This window comes from Delphinus delphis, chromosome 8, assembly GCF_949987515.2.
Source record: "Delphinus delphis chromosome 8, mDelDel1.2, whole genome shotgun sequence".
In the NCBI taxonomy this organism is placed as follows: domain Eukaryota; kingdom Metazoa; phylum Chordata; class Mammalia; order Artiodactyla; family Delphinidae; genus Delphinus; species Delphinus delphis.
Genome location: NC_082690.1, coordinates 33,138,818 through 33,155,268, shown reverse-complemented (window position 1 = coordinate 33,155,268; position 16,451 = coordinate 33,138,818). Strand labels below are relative to the sequence as shown.

The 16,451-nt window shown below is 37.4% G+C and overlaps 1 protein-coding gene across 1 annotated transcript in view; it reads left to right on the top strand.

Annotated features, from left to right (window-relative positions):
- CEP126 (centrosomal protein 126) overlaps positions 1-16,451 on the top strand; it is a 127,135-nt gene that overhangs the window by 83,745 nt on the left and 26,939 nt on the right. Inside the window, exons 7-8 of the mRNA XM_060017216.1 lie at positions 12,281-12,393; positions 15,284-15,359. Of these exons, the coding sequence (XP_059873199.1) occupies positions 12,281-12,393; positions 15,284-15,359 (189 nt within the window). The remainder of the gene's footprint in view (positions 1-12,280; positions 12,394-15,283; positions 15,360-16,451) is intronic.

Here is a 16,451-nt window from a genome sequence, read left to right as displayed (position 1 = left end):
TATTCCATTGTATATATGTGCCACATCTTCTTTATCCATTCATCCGATGACGGGCACTTAGGTTGTTTCCATCTCCGGGCTATTGTAAATAGAGCTGCAATGAACATTTTGGTACATGACTCTTTTTGAATTTTGGTTTTCTCAGGGTATATGCCCAGTAGTGGGATTGCTGGGTCATATGGTAGTTCTATTTGTAGTTTTTTAAGGAACCTCCATACTGTTCTCCATAGTGGTTGAACCAATTCACATTCCCACGAGCAGTGCAAGAGTGTTCCCTTTTCTCCACATCCTCTCCAGCATTTATTGTTTCTAGATTTTTTGATGATGGCCATTCTGACCAGTGTGAGACGATATCTCATTGTAGTTTTGATTTGCATTTCTCTAATGATTAATGATGTTGAGCATTCTTTCATGTGTTTGTTGGCAGTCTGTATATCTTCTTTGGAGAAATGTCTATTTAGGTCTTCTGCCCATTTTTGGATTGGGTTGTTTGTTTTCTTGTTATTGAGCTGCATGAGCTGCTTGTAAATTTTGGAGATTAATCCTTTGTCGGTTGCTTCATTTGCAAATATTTTCTCCCATTCTGAGGGTTGTCTTTTGGTCTTGTTTATGGTTTCCTTTGCTGTGCAAAAGCTTTGAAGTTTCATTAGGTCCCATTTGTTTATTTTTGTTTTTATTCCCATTACTCTAGGAGGTGGGTCAGAAAGGATCTTGCTTTGATTTATGTCATAGAGTGTTCTGCCTATGTTTTCCTCTAAGAGTTTGATAGTTTCTGGCCTTACATTTAGGTCTTTAATCCATTTTTAGCTTATTTTTGTGTATGGTGTTAGGGAGTGATCTAATCTCATACTTTTACATGTACCTGTCCAGTTTTCCCAGAACCACTTATTGAAGAGGCTGTCCTTTCTCCATTGTACATTACTGCCACCTTTATCAAAGATAAGGTGTCCATATGTGCATGGGTTTATCTCTGGGCTTTCTATCCTGTTCCATTGATCTATCTTTCTGTTTTTGTGCCAGTACCATACCATCTTGATGACTGTAGCTTTGTAGTATAGTCTGAAGTCAGGGAGCCTGATTCCTCCAGTTCCTTCTTTCGTTCTCAAGATTGCTTTGGCTATTTGGGATCTTTTGTGTTTCCATACAAATTGTGAAATTTTTTGTTCTAGTTCTGTGAAAAATGCCAGTGGTAGTTTGATAGGGATTGCATTGAATCTATAGATTGCTTTGGGTAGTAGAGTCATTTTCACAATGTTGATTCTTCCAATCCAAGAACATGGTATATCTCTCCATCTATTTATATCATCTTTAATTTCTTTCATCAGTGTCTTATAATTTTCTGCATACAGGTCTTTTGTCTCCTTAGGTAGGTTTATTCCTAGATATTTTATTCTTTTTATTGCAATGGTAAATGGGAGTGTTTTCTTGATTTCATTTTCAGATTTTTCATCATTAATATATAGGAATGCCAGAGATTCCTGTGCATTAATTTTGTATCCTGCCACTTTACCAAATTCATTGATTAGCTCTAGTAGTTTGCTGGTAGCATCTTTAGGGTTCTCTATGTATAGGATCATGTTATCTGCAAACAGTGACAGCTTTACTTCTTCTTTTCCAATTTGGATTCCTTTTATTTCCTTTTCTTCTCTGATTGCTGTGGCTAAAACTTCCAAAACAATGTTGAATAATAGTGGTGAGAGTGGGCAACCTTGTCTTGTTCCTGATCTTAGTGGAAATGCTTTCAGTTTTTCACCATTGAGGATGATGTTTGCTGTGGGCTTGTCATATATGGCCTTTATTATGTTGAGGAAAGTTCCCTCTATGCCTACTTTCTGCAGGGTTTTTATCATAAATGGGTGTTGAATTTTGTCAAAAGCTTTCTCTGCATCTATTGAGATGATCATATGGTTTTTCTCCTTCAATTTGTTAATATGGTTTATCACATTGATAGATTTGCGTATATTGAAGAATCCTTGCATTCCTGGAATAAACCCCACTTGATCATGGTGTATGATCCTTTTAATGTGCTGTTGGATTCTGTTTGCTAGTATTTTGTTGAGGATTTTTGCATCTATGTTCATCAGTGATATTGGCCTGTAGTTTTCTTTCTTTGTGACATCCTTGTCTGGTTTTGGTATCAAGGTGATGGTGGCCTCGTAGAAGGAGTTAGGGAGTGGTCCTCCCTCTGCTATATTTTGGAAGAGTTTGAGAAGGATAGGTGTTAGCTCTTCTCTAAATGTTTGATAGAATTCGCCTGTGAAGCCATCTGGTCCTGGGCTTTTGTTTGTTGGAAGATTTTTAATCACAGTTTCAATTTCAGTGCTTGTGATTGGTCTGTTCATATTTTCTATTTCTTCCTGATTCAGTCTTGGCAGGTTGTGCATTTCTAAGAATTTGTCCATTTCTTCCAGATTGTCCATTTTATTGGCATAGAGTTGCTTGTAGTAATCTCTCATGATCTCTTTTATCTCTGCAGTGTCAGTTGTTACCTCTTCTTTTTCATTTCTAATTCTATTGATTTGAGTCTTCTCCCTTTTTTTCTTGATGAGTCTGGCTAGTGGTTTATCTATTTTGTTTATCTTCTCAAAGAACCAGCTTTTAGTTTTATTGATCTTTGCTATTGTTTCCTTCATTTCTTTTTCATTTATTTCTGATCTGATTTTTATGATTTCTTTCCTTCTGCTAGCTTTGGGGTTTTTTTGTTCTTCTTTCTCTAATTGCTTGAGGTGCAAGGTTAGGTTGTTTATTCGAGATGTTTCCTGCTTCTTAAGGTGGGCTTGTATTGCTATAAACTTCCCCCTTAGAACTGCTTTTGCTGCATCCCACAGGTTTTGGGTCGTTGTGTCTCCATTGTCATTTGTTTCTAGGTATTTTTTGATTTCCTCTTTGATTTCTTCAGTGATCTCTTCATTATTAAGTAGTGTATTGTTTAGCCTCCATGTGTTTGTATTTTTTACAGATCTTTTCCTGTAATTGATATCTAGTCTCATGGCGTTGTGGTCAGAAAAGATACTTGATACAATTTCAATTTTCTTAAATTTACCAAGGCTTGATTTGTGACCTAAGATATGATCTATCCTGGAGAATGTTCCATGAGCACTTGAGAAAAATGTGTATTCTGTTGTTTTTGGATGGAATGTCCTATAAATATCAATTAAGTCCATCTTGTTTAATGTATCATTTAAAGCTTGTGTTTCCTTATTTATTTTCATTTTGGATGATCTGTCCATGGGTGAAAGTGGGGTGTTTAAGTCCCCTACAATGAATGTGTTACTGTCGATTTCCCCTTTTATGGATGTTAGTATTTGCCTAATGTATTGAGGTGCTCCTATGTTGGGTGCATAAATATTTACAATCGTTATATCTTCTTCTTGGATCGATCCCTTGATCATTATGTAGTGTCCTTCTTTGTCTCTTTTAATAGTCCTTATTTTAAAGTCTATTTTGTCTGATATGAGAATTGCTACTTCAGCTTTCTTTTGGCTTCCATTTGCATGGAATATCTTTTTCCATCCCCTTACTTTCAGTCTGTATGTGTCTCTAGGTCTGAAGTGGGTCTCTTGTAGACAGCATATATACAGGTCCTGTTTTTGTATCCATTCAGCTAATCTGTGTCTTTTGGTGGGAGCATTTAGTCCATTTACATTTAAGGTAATTATCGATATGTATGTTCCTATTCCCATTTTCTAAATTGTTTCGGGTTCGTTATTATAGGTCTTTTCCTTCTCTTGTGTTTCTTGCCTAGAGAAGATCCTTTAGCATTTGTTGTAAAGCTGGTTTGGTGGTGCTGAACTCTCTCAGCTTTTGCTTGTCTGTAAAGGTTTTAATTTCTCCAGCAAATCTGAATGAGATCCTTACTGGGTAGAGTAGTCTTGGCTGCATGTTTTTCTCCTTCATCACTTTCAGTATGTCCTGCCACTCCCTTCTGGCTTGTAGGGTTTCTGCTGAGAGATCAGCTGTTAACCTTATGGGGATTCCCTTATGTGTTATTTGTTGTTTTTCCCTTGCTGCTTTTAATATGCTTTCTTTGTATTTAATTTTTGACAGTATGATTAATATGTGTCTTGGCGTATTTCTCCTTGTATTTATCTTGTATGGGACTCTCTGTGCTTCCTGGACTTGATTAACTATTTCCTTTCCCATATTAGGGAAGTTTTCAACTATAATCTCTTCAAATATTTTCTCAGTCCCTTTCTTTTTCTCTTCTTCTTCTGGAACCCCTATAATTCGAATGTTGGTGCGTTTAATGTTGTCCCAGAGGTCTCTGAGACTGTCCTCAGTTCTTTTCATTCTTTTTTCTTTATTCTGCTCTGCAGTAGTTATTTCCACTATTTTATCTTCCAGGTCACTTATCCGTTCTTCTGCCTCAGTTATTCTGCTATTGATCCCATCTAGAGTACTTTTAATTTCATTTATTGTGTTGTTCATCGTTGCTTGTTTCATCTTTAGTTCTTCTAGGTCCTTGTTAACTGATTCTTGCATTTTGTCCAATCTATTGTCCATTCTATCTCCAAGATTTCGGATCAACCTTACTATCATTATTCTGAATTCTCTTTCAGGTAGACTGCCTATTTCCTCTTCATTTGTTAGGTCTGGTGCATTTTTATCTTGCTCCTTTATCTGCTGTGTGTTTTTCTGTCTTCTCATTTTGCTTATCTTACTGTGTTTGAGGTCTCCTTTTTGCAGGCTGCAGGTTTGTAGTTCCTCCTGTTTTTGATGTCTGTCTCCAGTGGCTAAGGTTGGTTCAGTGGGTTGTGTAGGCTTCCTGGTGGAGGGGGCTAGTGCCTGTGTTGTGGTGGATGAGGCTGGATCTTGTCTCTCTAGTGGGCAGGTTCACGTCTGGTGGTGTGTTTGGGGGTGTCTGTGGCCTTATTATGATTTTAGGCAGCCTCTCTGCTAATGGGTGGGGTTGTGTTCCTGTTTTGCTTGTTGTTTGGCATAGGTTTTCCAGCACTGTGGCTTGCTGGTCGTTGAGTGAAGCTGGGTGCTGGTGTTAAGATGGAGGTCTCTGGGAGATTTTCGCCGTTTGATATTATGTGGAGCTGGGAGGTCTCTTGTTGATCAGTGTCCTGAAGTTGTCTGTCCTACCTCAGAGGCAGAGCCCTGCCTCCTGGCTGGAGCACCAAAAGCTTTTCATCCACAGGCTCAGGATAAAAGGGAGAAAAAGTAGAGGGAATTAGTAGAAGTATGAGGAAAGAAAGAAGGAAAGGAGGGTAGGAAGGAAGGAAGAAAGAAAGCAAGAAGCAAAGAAGGAAAGAAGGCAAGAAGGAAAGAAAGGAGGGAGGGAGGGAGGGAGGAAGGAAGGAAGGAGGGAAAGAAGGAAAAAAGACAGAAAGAAAGAAGATACAGTAAAAATAAAATAAAGTATAATAAAGTTATTGAATTGAAAACTTCTTATTTAGAAAAAAAAAAAAAAAAGGGACGGAAAGAACCTTAGGACAAATGTTGGAAGCAAAGCTATACAGACAAAATCTTACACAGAAGCATACACATACACCCTCACTAAAAGAGGTAAATGGGGAAAAATCCTAAATCTTGCTGTCAGAGACCACCTCCTCAGTTTGGGATGATTCGTTGTCTAAAGGAGGGAAGGAAGGAAGGAAAGAAAGAAAGAAAGAATGAAGGTAAAGTATAATAAAGTTATTAAAATTAATTATTAAGAAAAAAATTAAAAATAAACATGGACGGATAGAACCCTAGGACAAATGGTGGAAGCAAAACTATACAGACAAGATCTCACACAGAAGCATACACATACACATTCACAAAAAGAGGAAAGGGGAAAAAATCATAGATCTTGCTCCTAAAGTCCACTTCCTTAATTTGGGATGATTGGTTGTCTATTCAGGTATTCCACAGATGCAGGGTACATCAAGTTGATTGTGGAGCTTTAATCCGCTGCTTCTGAGGCTGCTGGGAGAGATTTCCCTTTCTCGTCTTTGTTCTCACAGCTCCCAGGGCTAAGCTTTGGATTTGGCCCTGCCACTGCGTGTAGATCGCTGGAGGGCGTCTGTTTTTTGCTCAGACAGGATGGGGTTAAAAGAGCCGCTGATTGGGGGCTCTGGCGCACTCAGGCCGGCGGGGAGGGAGGGGCACAGAGTGCGGGGCGAGCCTGCGGTGGCAAAGGCCGGCGTGACTTTGCACCAGCCTGTGGCGCGCTGTGCGCTCTCCCGGGGAAGTTGTCCCTGGATGCCGGGAACCCGGCAGTGGCGGGCTGCACAGGCTCCGCGGAAGAGGGGTGTGGAGAGTGACCTGTGCTCGCACACAGGCTCCTCGGTGGCGGCAGCAGCAGCCTTAACGTCTCCCGCCCGCCTCTGGGGTCCGCGCTTTTAGCCGCGGCTTGCGGCCGTCTCTGGATTCCGCGCTTTCAGCTGCGGCTCGCGCCCGTCTCTGGATTCCGCGCTTTCAGCCGCGGCTCGCGCCCTTCTCTGGATTCTGCGCTATCAGCCGCGGCTCGCGCCCGTCTCTGGGGTCCGCGCTTTCAGCCGCGGCTCGCGCCCGTCTCTGGGGTTCGCGCTTTTAGCCGCGGCTCGCGCCCGTCTCTGGAGTTCCTTTAAGCAGCGTTCTTAAACCCCTCTCCTCACGCCCCAGGAAACAAAGAGGGAAGGAAAAGTCTCCTGCCTCTTCTGCAGGTGCAGGCTTTTCCCCGGACTCCCTCCCGGCTAGCTGTGGTGCACTAACCCCTTCAGGCTATGTTCAAGCCGCCAACCCCAGTCCTCTCCCTGCGCTCCGGCCTCAGCTCGCAGCCCCGCCCGCACCGGCGGGTGAGCAGACAAGCCTCTCGGGCTGGTGAGTGCCGGTCGGCACCGATCCTCTGTGCGGGAATCTCCCCGCTTTGCCCTCCGCACCCGTTGCTGTGCACTCCTCCGCAGCTTCGAAGCTCCCCCCTCCGCCTCCCACAGTCTCCGCCCGCGAAGGGGCTTCCTAGAGTGTGGAAACTTTTCCTCCTTCACAGCTCCCTCCCACTGGTGCAGGTGTCGTCCCTATTCTTTTGTCTCTGTTTTTTCTTTTGCCCTACCCAGGTACGTGGGGAGTTTCTTGCCTTTTGGGAGGTCTGAGGTCTTCTGCCAGCCTTCAGTAGGTGTTCTGTAGGAGTTGTTCCACGTGTAGATGTATTTCTGGTGTATCTGTGGGGAGGAAGGTGATCTCCGCGTCTTACTCTTCCGCCATCTTCCGCCTTCTCCCCCTTCATCTATATTTAATCTGTTGTGCAAGTTGTTTTAGTCAAAGTTAATGAGGAAAATGTGGTTACTTCACCAATATGAATGCAGAAAGGTGAAATGTTTCTATAATCTTTTCAGGTAACTACTGTGGGTGTTCTTCTTTGATACTACATCAAAACTTGACAAATCGTAGTTTTTTAAAGATTAGTTTCAAGGTAGAATCTGAAACCATATCAATGAACTTTTTGTACTATGTTATAAAAAAATTATCTATCTTAAGCTTTAAATGGACCTTTTACTCATGTGTGTGTGGGCTTGTAAAATCATGTATTAGTTAAATGGAAAATAATGGTTCACTGAATTATAGAGATCACTCAAATGTTGACTTATTTCATTATACAATACCAAAAAATCCTATTTGTCAGTATTATGACCCATCCCATCAGAAAAGTCTTCTGTGTCTTGGGAAGCTGTCATGCTCATGGTGGTGGATACTTGAAAACTCAAACTTTACAATTGACAAATACTATCAGCTGTTTCCTTGAAAAAACAAACTCACTTCATCAATTTTCCGGAAAGTTTTTGCCAAATACCCAAGACTGAATAATTGAAGTTTGTATTTCAGTCATTTTTTCTCAAGTAAAAATGACGATCAATGAAAATGTGGTTAGTTTAGCTTGCAACTCAAATGATTGCACTTTTTTTTCCTTGGGAAAACCATATGCAATATACAAAAGTACTTTAGGCATACCTCTCATTTCATCAAACAGAATACTATAATGTTATGGACTCGAAAGTAATGATTTTATAAAATTAATAATCTTCACTGCTTCATCAAAGATAATTCTTAAGTAAAACTGACATTTCTTTGTTTTTGTTGTGAATACATGTTTAGTAAAGAATCCAATGATTACCAGTCCACTTTGGTACCACTACCTTGTTTTATTCTAAGGCACCAACAGTTTTACCCACCATTGCTTTTGCACCATCAGTGCAAAGGTAAACATGGTAAGAAAGACAAATAATATCTTGTTATTATGAAAACACTTTTGATCTTGAAGAAATTTTGAGTACTGCTAGTTTATAACCAACACAAAAGCTGTTATTATTCCTTTCTTTCAGATGAGGAAGCTATACTTCAGAGAACTTAAAAGAACTGTTGAGGATCACAAGCCAAGAAGTGGTAGAGATAGGATCTGAACACAGCAGGAATGACTCTGGAGCTTGGTTTCTTAATCCGTTCCAAGAGAGTGGTGCCTAATAGGTTATAGCAAGTGCCCATCTCCATCCCTCTTGGCCTAGTCAAGATTGATAGAGATAGGGGTATGGGTTGAAGGCTTGTTAAATCAGAGCCACAGTTAGTTATTCCCAAGTTACCACTTCAAAGGAAAGTTACTTTTAAGGGACATAAGTTTTTAGTTGTAGGTTGTAACAAATAAGCACCTAGGGTACTGCCAAGGAGTAGTAAAAAGAAAGAACATCGTATGATAGTTCTATTTTTAGTTTTTTAAGGAATCTCCATACTGTTCTCCATAGTGGCTCTATCAATTTACATTCCCACCAACAATTCAAGAGGGTTCCCTTTTCTCCACACCCTCTCCAGCATTTATTGTTTCTAGATTTTTTGATGATGGCCATTCTGACCAGTGTGAGACGATATCTCATTGTAGTTTTGATTTGCATTTCTCTAACGATTAATAATGTTGAGCATTCTTTCATATGTTTGTTGGCAATCTGTATATCTTATTTAGAGAAATGTCTATTTAGGTCTTCTGCGCATTTTTGGATTGGGTTGTTTGTTTTTTTGTTATTGAGCTGCATGAGCTGCTTGTAAATTTTGGAGATTAATCCTTTGTGCATTGCTTCATTTGCAAATATTTTCTCCCATTCTGAGGGTTGTCTTTTGGTCTTGTTTATGGTTTCCTTTGATGTGCAAAAACTTTGAAGTTTCATTAGGTCCCATTTGTTTATTTTTGTTTTTATTTCCATTTCTCTAGGAGGTGGGTCAAAAAGGATCTTGCTGTCATTTATGTCATAGAGTGTTCTGCCTATATTTTCCTCTAAGAGTTTTATAGTTTCTGGCCTTACGTTTAGGTCTTTAATCCATTTTTAGCTTATTTTTGTGTATAGTGTTAGGGAGTGATCTAATCTCATACTTTTACATGTACCTGTCCAGTTTTCCCAGCACCACTTATTGAAGAGGCTGTCTTTTCCCCACTTATATTCTTGTCTCCTTTATCAAAGATAAGGGGACCATATGTGTGTGGGTTGATCTCTGGGCTTTCTATCCTGTTCCATTTATCTATATTTCTGTTTTTGTGCCAGTACCATACTGTCTTGATTACTGTAGCTTTGTAGTATAGTCTGAAGTCAGGGAGCCTGATTCCTCCAGCTCCATTTTTTGTTCCCAAGATTGCTTTGGCTATTCGGGGTCTTTCGTGTCTCCATACAAATTGTGAAATTTTTTGTTCAATTCTGTGAAAAATGCCAGTGGTAGTTTGATAGAGATTGCATTAAATCTGTAGATTGTTTTGGGTAGTAGAGCCATTTTCACAATGTTGATTCTTCCAATCCAAGAACATGGTATATCTCTCCATCTATTTGTATCATATTTAATTTCTTTCATCAGTGTCTTATAATTTTCTGCATACAGTTCTTTTGTCTCCTTAGGTAGGTTTATTCCTAGATGTTTTATTCTTTTTGTTGCAGTGGTAAATGGTAGTGTTTTCTTAATTTCACTTTCAGATTTTTCATCATTAGTGTATAGGAATGCCAGAGATTTCTGTGCATTAATTTTGTATCCTGCCACTTTACCAAATTCATTGATTAGCTCTAGTAGTTTGTTGGTAGCATCTTTAGGATTCTCTATATATAGTATCATGTCATCTGCAAACAGTGACAGCTTTACTTCTTCTTTTCCAATTTGGATTCCTTTTATTTCTTTTTTTCTCTGATTGCTGTTGCTAAAACTTCCAAAACTATGTTGAATAAGAGTGGTGAGAGAGCACAACCTTGTCTTGTTCCTAATCTTAGTGGAAATGCTTTCAGTGTTTCACCATTGAGGATGATGTTGACTGTGGGTTTGTCATACATGGCCTTTATTATGTTGAGGAAAGTTCCCTCTATGCCTACTTTCTGCCTACTTTTTATCATAAATGGGTGTTCAATTTTCTCAAAAGCTTTCTCTGCATCGATTGAGATTATCATATGGTTCTTCTCCTTCAGTTTGTTAATATGGTGTATCACACTAATTGATTTGCATATATTGAAGAATCCTTGCATTCCTTGGACAAACCCCACTTGATCATGCTGTATGATCCTCTTAATGTGCTGTTGGATTCTGTTTGCTAGTATTTTGTTGAGGATTTTTGCATCTATGTTCATCAGTGATATTGGCCTGTAGTTTTCTTTCTTTGTGACATCTTTGGTTTTGGTATCAGGGTGATGGTGGCCTCATAGAATGAGTTTGGGAGTGTTCCTCCCTCTGCTATATTTTGGAAGAGTTTGAGAAGGATAGGTGTTAGCTCTTCTCTAAATGCTTTATAGAATTTGCCTCTGAAGCCATCTGGTCCTGGGCTTTTGTTTGTTGGAAGATTTTTAATCACAGTTTCAATTTCAATGCTTGTGACTGATTTGTTCATATTTTCTATTCTTCCTGGTTCAGTGTGAAGCCTTTCTTGATTCTTACAAATACACTGTAGCCTCTGTGCTTTCGCTTAATTCTGTTTATTGCTCCACATAGAATTTATTCACTTTACTGTAATCATTTAAATTTATATCCATTCTTCTGGACCACTGGACTCCAAGAGTTTTTATTGTACCACTGTTAAAAGTGGTACGATAAACTATTAAAAGCAAATATCATATATATGCCATATATGTACATATATGGATATATACACATATATGTATGGCATATATATAATGTATATGCCATATATTAGTACAGTATTACTGTACTAATACATACATTAAGGACCTTAGCCAGAATTAGAAATTTTTTTTAATGAGGTAAAGATGAAGTACAAGCATTTTAAATAATTTTTCAATTTTGTATTTATAAATCATACATTTTAAGATAATTATAAAAATAATTTTATGTATTAATATACAAAAAAATCTCATGTATTATAAGTAATTTTCTGAATGCTTAGTTTCAAATGTCTTATCAATTTTGATGACTTCGTTCCACATACCATCCTTAGATAATATCTCAAGGAACAATATGCATTTAGGGTGAGGTTTATTGTTATTTTTTTTCATTTTTAAATTTGTGATTCTTTGTTACAATATAACTATACTGTCATTGTTATTATGTGGCAAAGAGTTTGTAATGAGAATAAGATGTGTGTGAGCTCTGTCTTTTTCTTATTTACCTGTGCTTGCATTATTAGTATTATCTTTATGATTTTGCAAGACTATGTTTTTGGTTAGTCATAGAGAAAGCATAGGAAATAATATAATTATCCATGTACCCACCACTCAGCTTAAATAATAAAACATTTCACGTACAATGGAAGCCCTAAAAACATCATTTTTATTCTCTTTTCCATTTTGTGAGGACTCATTCAGATACTACGAGTTATCCATAAATCGAGGGCACACATAAAATTTAGTGCATTGAAGGACACAAAAGAACACTAATGAATGATAACACTGCCAACCTTATACACTTAGAACCTCCACTGTTCCTCCAAGATAACTTTGTTTACTGTATGCAGTGTATGACCATCTACCTTGCAAACTGACAAAGGTGCCAGTGTCAATCATATATTACCATAGTAAAGTTTAAATTTCTAATTTTTAGATAATAAATTTAAACTGGAATTTTAATATGTTCTTCCTGTGCAGCAGTGATTTATTCTGGTGCTCTACCACCACCTTTAGAGGTCACTGCTCTAAACTATAAACCCCTCAAAAACAGAGATTTTGTTCAATTCTTTATTGTAACTGTGCCATGCACAGTACATAAAAGAGAAGCTCAATAGAAGTTTGCCAACTGAATGAAAGAAACAGGGTTTTCTGTGATGTTTGAAGGTAACTTGGAAGTTTACAGTGGGTATATACTGTCTACTCAGCTTGTGTAAATTTTGACATTGTCCTGGCATTTGTTTAAGATTCTACTGTTACAAGAAGAAAACAAATTTTTGAAAATAAGCACAGAAGTCTTTTAGAGCAAAAAAGACAAAACCCTGGATCTGTAGGACAGAAGTACAGTGAGCAGATGAATGTAAGTACAGTGTTAGTAAAAATCTTTATTCAATAGTGAAAAATTGCTTGGAAAACAGAATATTCTTACAGGATTGTGCTTTTCCTGTAAACTGTGCACCACAACATAAATGATATAGCCAAAGCCATTGTGAAGCAGTGCAGACTTTATGCTAGGGGCTTACTGCACTGTACTAATACACTATATTCTAGTTAGCCTAAATGATCAGTTACTAATGAATATTTTAAACTAACTTTAAGAAATCACATTATTTTACTTGTTATTATTTACTTGTTATTATCAACTCTGGGAAAAAACAGGTTATTCACAACAGTTATTTAAATATACATTAAAAAATGAAAAAAAAAAGAAGAGTAAATTAGAGCCATGGAAACAGGAAGCAAGTATGCTTATCATGAAGACTAATATAGTTCCATGTGTTTAAATATCCTATTGGTATCTAAGCTTCCTGGAAGACATGGCAAGAAGGAAAATAAGGTGTTGCATAGTTATCAGGGGATATCAATAATGATTTCATATGAGGTATACTGTATTAAAAGCCATTTTCCATTGAGAATCCTCTATAGGGAACCTTGAAGTTCATAATAGATATATCCCTATTAACAGTCAACAACAAATAAATAAGGAGTTTCATGTGCTGTTTCAAATAGAGATCTTCAATAAAGGTCCAGAGCATAATAATGTTGATTTAAAAATTAGTGGATGTAATTCTGTAAGAGCTAAGTAAATGTGACCTAAATATGACATTTTCTAGAGGTCTAGCATGATCCAAGGGTTCAATTTAAAATATTAAAAAATCTTGGGGACTTCCCTGGTGGCACAGTGGTTAAGAATCCGCCTGCCAATGCAGGGGACACGAGTTCGAGCCCTGGTCTGGGAAGATCCCACATGCCACAGAGCCACTCAGCCCGTGCGCCACAACTACTGAGCCTGCACTCTAGAGCCTGCGAGCCACAACTACTGAGGCTGAGTGCTGCAACTACTGAAGCCCCCACACCTAGATCCCATGCTGTGCAGCAAGAGAAGCCACTGCAATGAGAAGCCCACTCACTGCAATGAAGAGAAGCCCCGGCTCGATGCAACTAGAGAAAGCCTGCATGCAACAATGAAGACCCAATGCAGCCATAAATAAATAAATAAATTTTACAAATATTAAAAAATCTAGATGGATAAGTGAATAGCATTTCACTTGAAGTTTCTACCTTAAATACCACTTCTGATTTTTAATAGAACTGGAAATAGAGTGTTTTATGAGGAATTTATATTCCACGTCAAAGGTTGAGGGTCCTATTATTTGCATACTGTAGAAACTATTGATTTTTATATAGATGATTATTAATATGAAGAATTATCAACAGTGATTTAATTTTATCAGCAAAACAAGTCATTTAGTTTTTTATTTATGTAAATATTGTCTCATTACCAATATATTTTTACTGTTTAATAACAAACTTAATTACAAACATAACTTCCTGATTACAAATAGAATAATGCCTAAGTCCTTCCTTTTAATTTCCATGTTGTCCACATCGAACATCTCAAAATCTATAAAGTGAACAAATTTTATCTTTATTTTTTCTTTATTTTTATTAATATACATTAAATTTAAAAGTAATGTGTAGTTGTTATAACAAAAATAGAACAAATTAAATTTTAAATGCCATTATTAGTGCCCTTTCTAAATTCATCTTTATTTTTCTGTGTCTTATTCTGTTCTTCTGTGTCTTGCTCCTTTGCATTCTATCTTGCTGTCTTTAGAGTCCATTTATATTCTTTCCAGAAGCTTCACTTCCACTTTCACATAATACACATCTTCCACTCACACACCACTTATACATCTACCAAAGTCTTGTTAGCTTTAAAATAGGTCAGTGTTCCTGAATCAAAACAAAGTTTTGAAGTTTATTTGTTTTTCATCCTTGTTTCGTTTTGATATTTGGTTTTGGGTTGGGTTTGATTTTGTTTTCACTCAAGAGCTTAAACAAGCATTCAATTACTATAGCACCGGCCCTGTCACCTTGTATTAGGAAATATATTTTATCACAGTGGATATTTTCCCAGCCACTACTTCTACATGGAGAGAATCTAAAAGAGGTTAGTGAAAGATAGATAAAGCACAATTGCCACTTTGTGCCAGGGTCTCAGTCCAGGTTGTCTCAAGTCTATAATGGAGTTTAGGTGAGGCTATGAGAGCTATCGAAGCAGGGCTGTTGAAGAAACCTGCATCGGTTACTCTTCAAATTAGACTGAACAAAAGCTAGGTATAGTCATAGCCAGGCAATTTTATCTAAGAGAAACAGTCAGTTCTTAAGAGTGGAACAGAATGGGGGTAAAGAATCAAAGTAGACCATATCCAAGGAAGGAGAGTTGGTATCACTCATAGTATTGAATGGGAGTGCTAATTGCCAGTGCTCTGATATTTTTCATTTCCCAGTACTGTGCAACATCGAGGCAGCTATTTCTGTTTTAAGTTTTGTCACCTAAGACACTTACCTGTCCTTTGCATTAGCCATAATCAGAGGCTTTTGGCTACTATCAATAATTGTGACTTACCCTTACAAGGATAAACCAGCCTTAAGGTAATTTTTACCTTTCCTTTAGTTAGCACTTCTGATTGCCACCCAACTTACTTCCTTCTTTCAAATGTCCAAGACAATATTGCAAACTGAAAATTTACCAAACTCTACGTAAAACATTTTTCTAATCTTTAGGCATCATAGAAAGGTCTTATTCCCATAATTCTTGATTTCTGCTCCAAAAAAAAAGAAAATATATATTATATGAACAGAAATAGCTGAAAATATAAACAGCAAGTAAAAGTCTGCTAAGTCAATATATCATTAATTTTAAATATGGAATTATATTCTGATTCAATATTCTATTTTTATAGAATTTTGGACAAAGTGTCCAACTAAGTTCAAGTGAGCCAAAACAAACCACAAGGGCTACTTCTAATATTGAAGAAGGTATGTTTTAGTTTAAACATTTTCCTCTTAGCTTTGTTCCCAATGATTTCTTTTTTGTTGTTCTTATACATATTTTCCCAAGTACTTACATATTACATGACTGTTAAATGACCATTTGGGGACCTGAGTTTTCCACACCCTGCACATTTAGATTGTTGCCAGTTTTTTTATTTATTCTAAATAGTAATGTACTGAACATCTATCTACATTGTTTTTTCGGACTTTTCAATTATTTCCATATTTAGATTCCCAGAATTAAAATTACAGTACTTGGCATTAATTGGCACTCAATTAATATTTGTTGAATGAAACTCTGTATTAAATGAGTACTGGATCAAAGGAAATAAACATTGTTAGAGGTTATTATACATATTCCTATAGCATTTTCCTGAAAAGTATTATCATTCAAAATTCTTCTGGGGTGTATGCCAACTTGAGGTAGAATCACTTCTATTATTTACTTATAAGACAGACAAAGAAATGATATATTATTAGTTTTTATTTGTACATCTTTTATTAATAATAGGCTTAATTGTTTTTTTTTTGTTTGTTTGTTTTTTGGTTTTTTTGCTGTATGCGGGCCTCTCACTGTTGTGGCCTCTCCCGTTGCGGAGCACAAGCTCCGGACACGCAGGCTCAGCGGCCATGGCTCACAGGCCCAGCCGCTCTGCAGCATGTGGGATCTTCCCGGACCAGGGCACGAACCCATGTCCCCTGCATCGGCAGGTGGACTCTCAACCACTGTGCCACCAGGGAAGCCCTGTATATTTATTTTGATGAATTATTTCTTCATATTATTTTTCCCTGTAAATACTGGAGTTTTAGTATTTTCTTAATCATTTCTGAGAACTCTAAATATCAAGGATTCTGATCCTTATGTTAGTTACAAATGTTTTTACCACTTTACTATGTGCATTTTATTCCACTTAATGTTTATTTTTACATATAGAAGTCTTACTTTACATTTTTTCATTCAATAAATAATTATTGAGAGCCAATCTCCTGCCTGCAACTAAATATTTTGGATATTCAATAATTAACAAAACGTACAAAATTCTTGGCCTTCAGAATTTAAAATCTATTAGGGAAGTC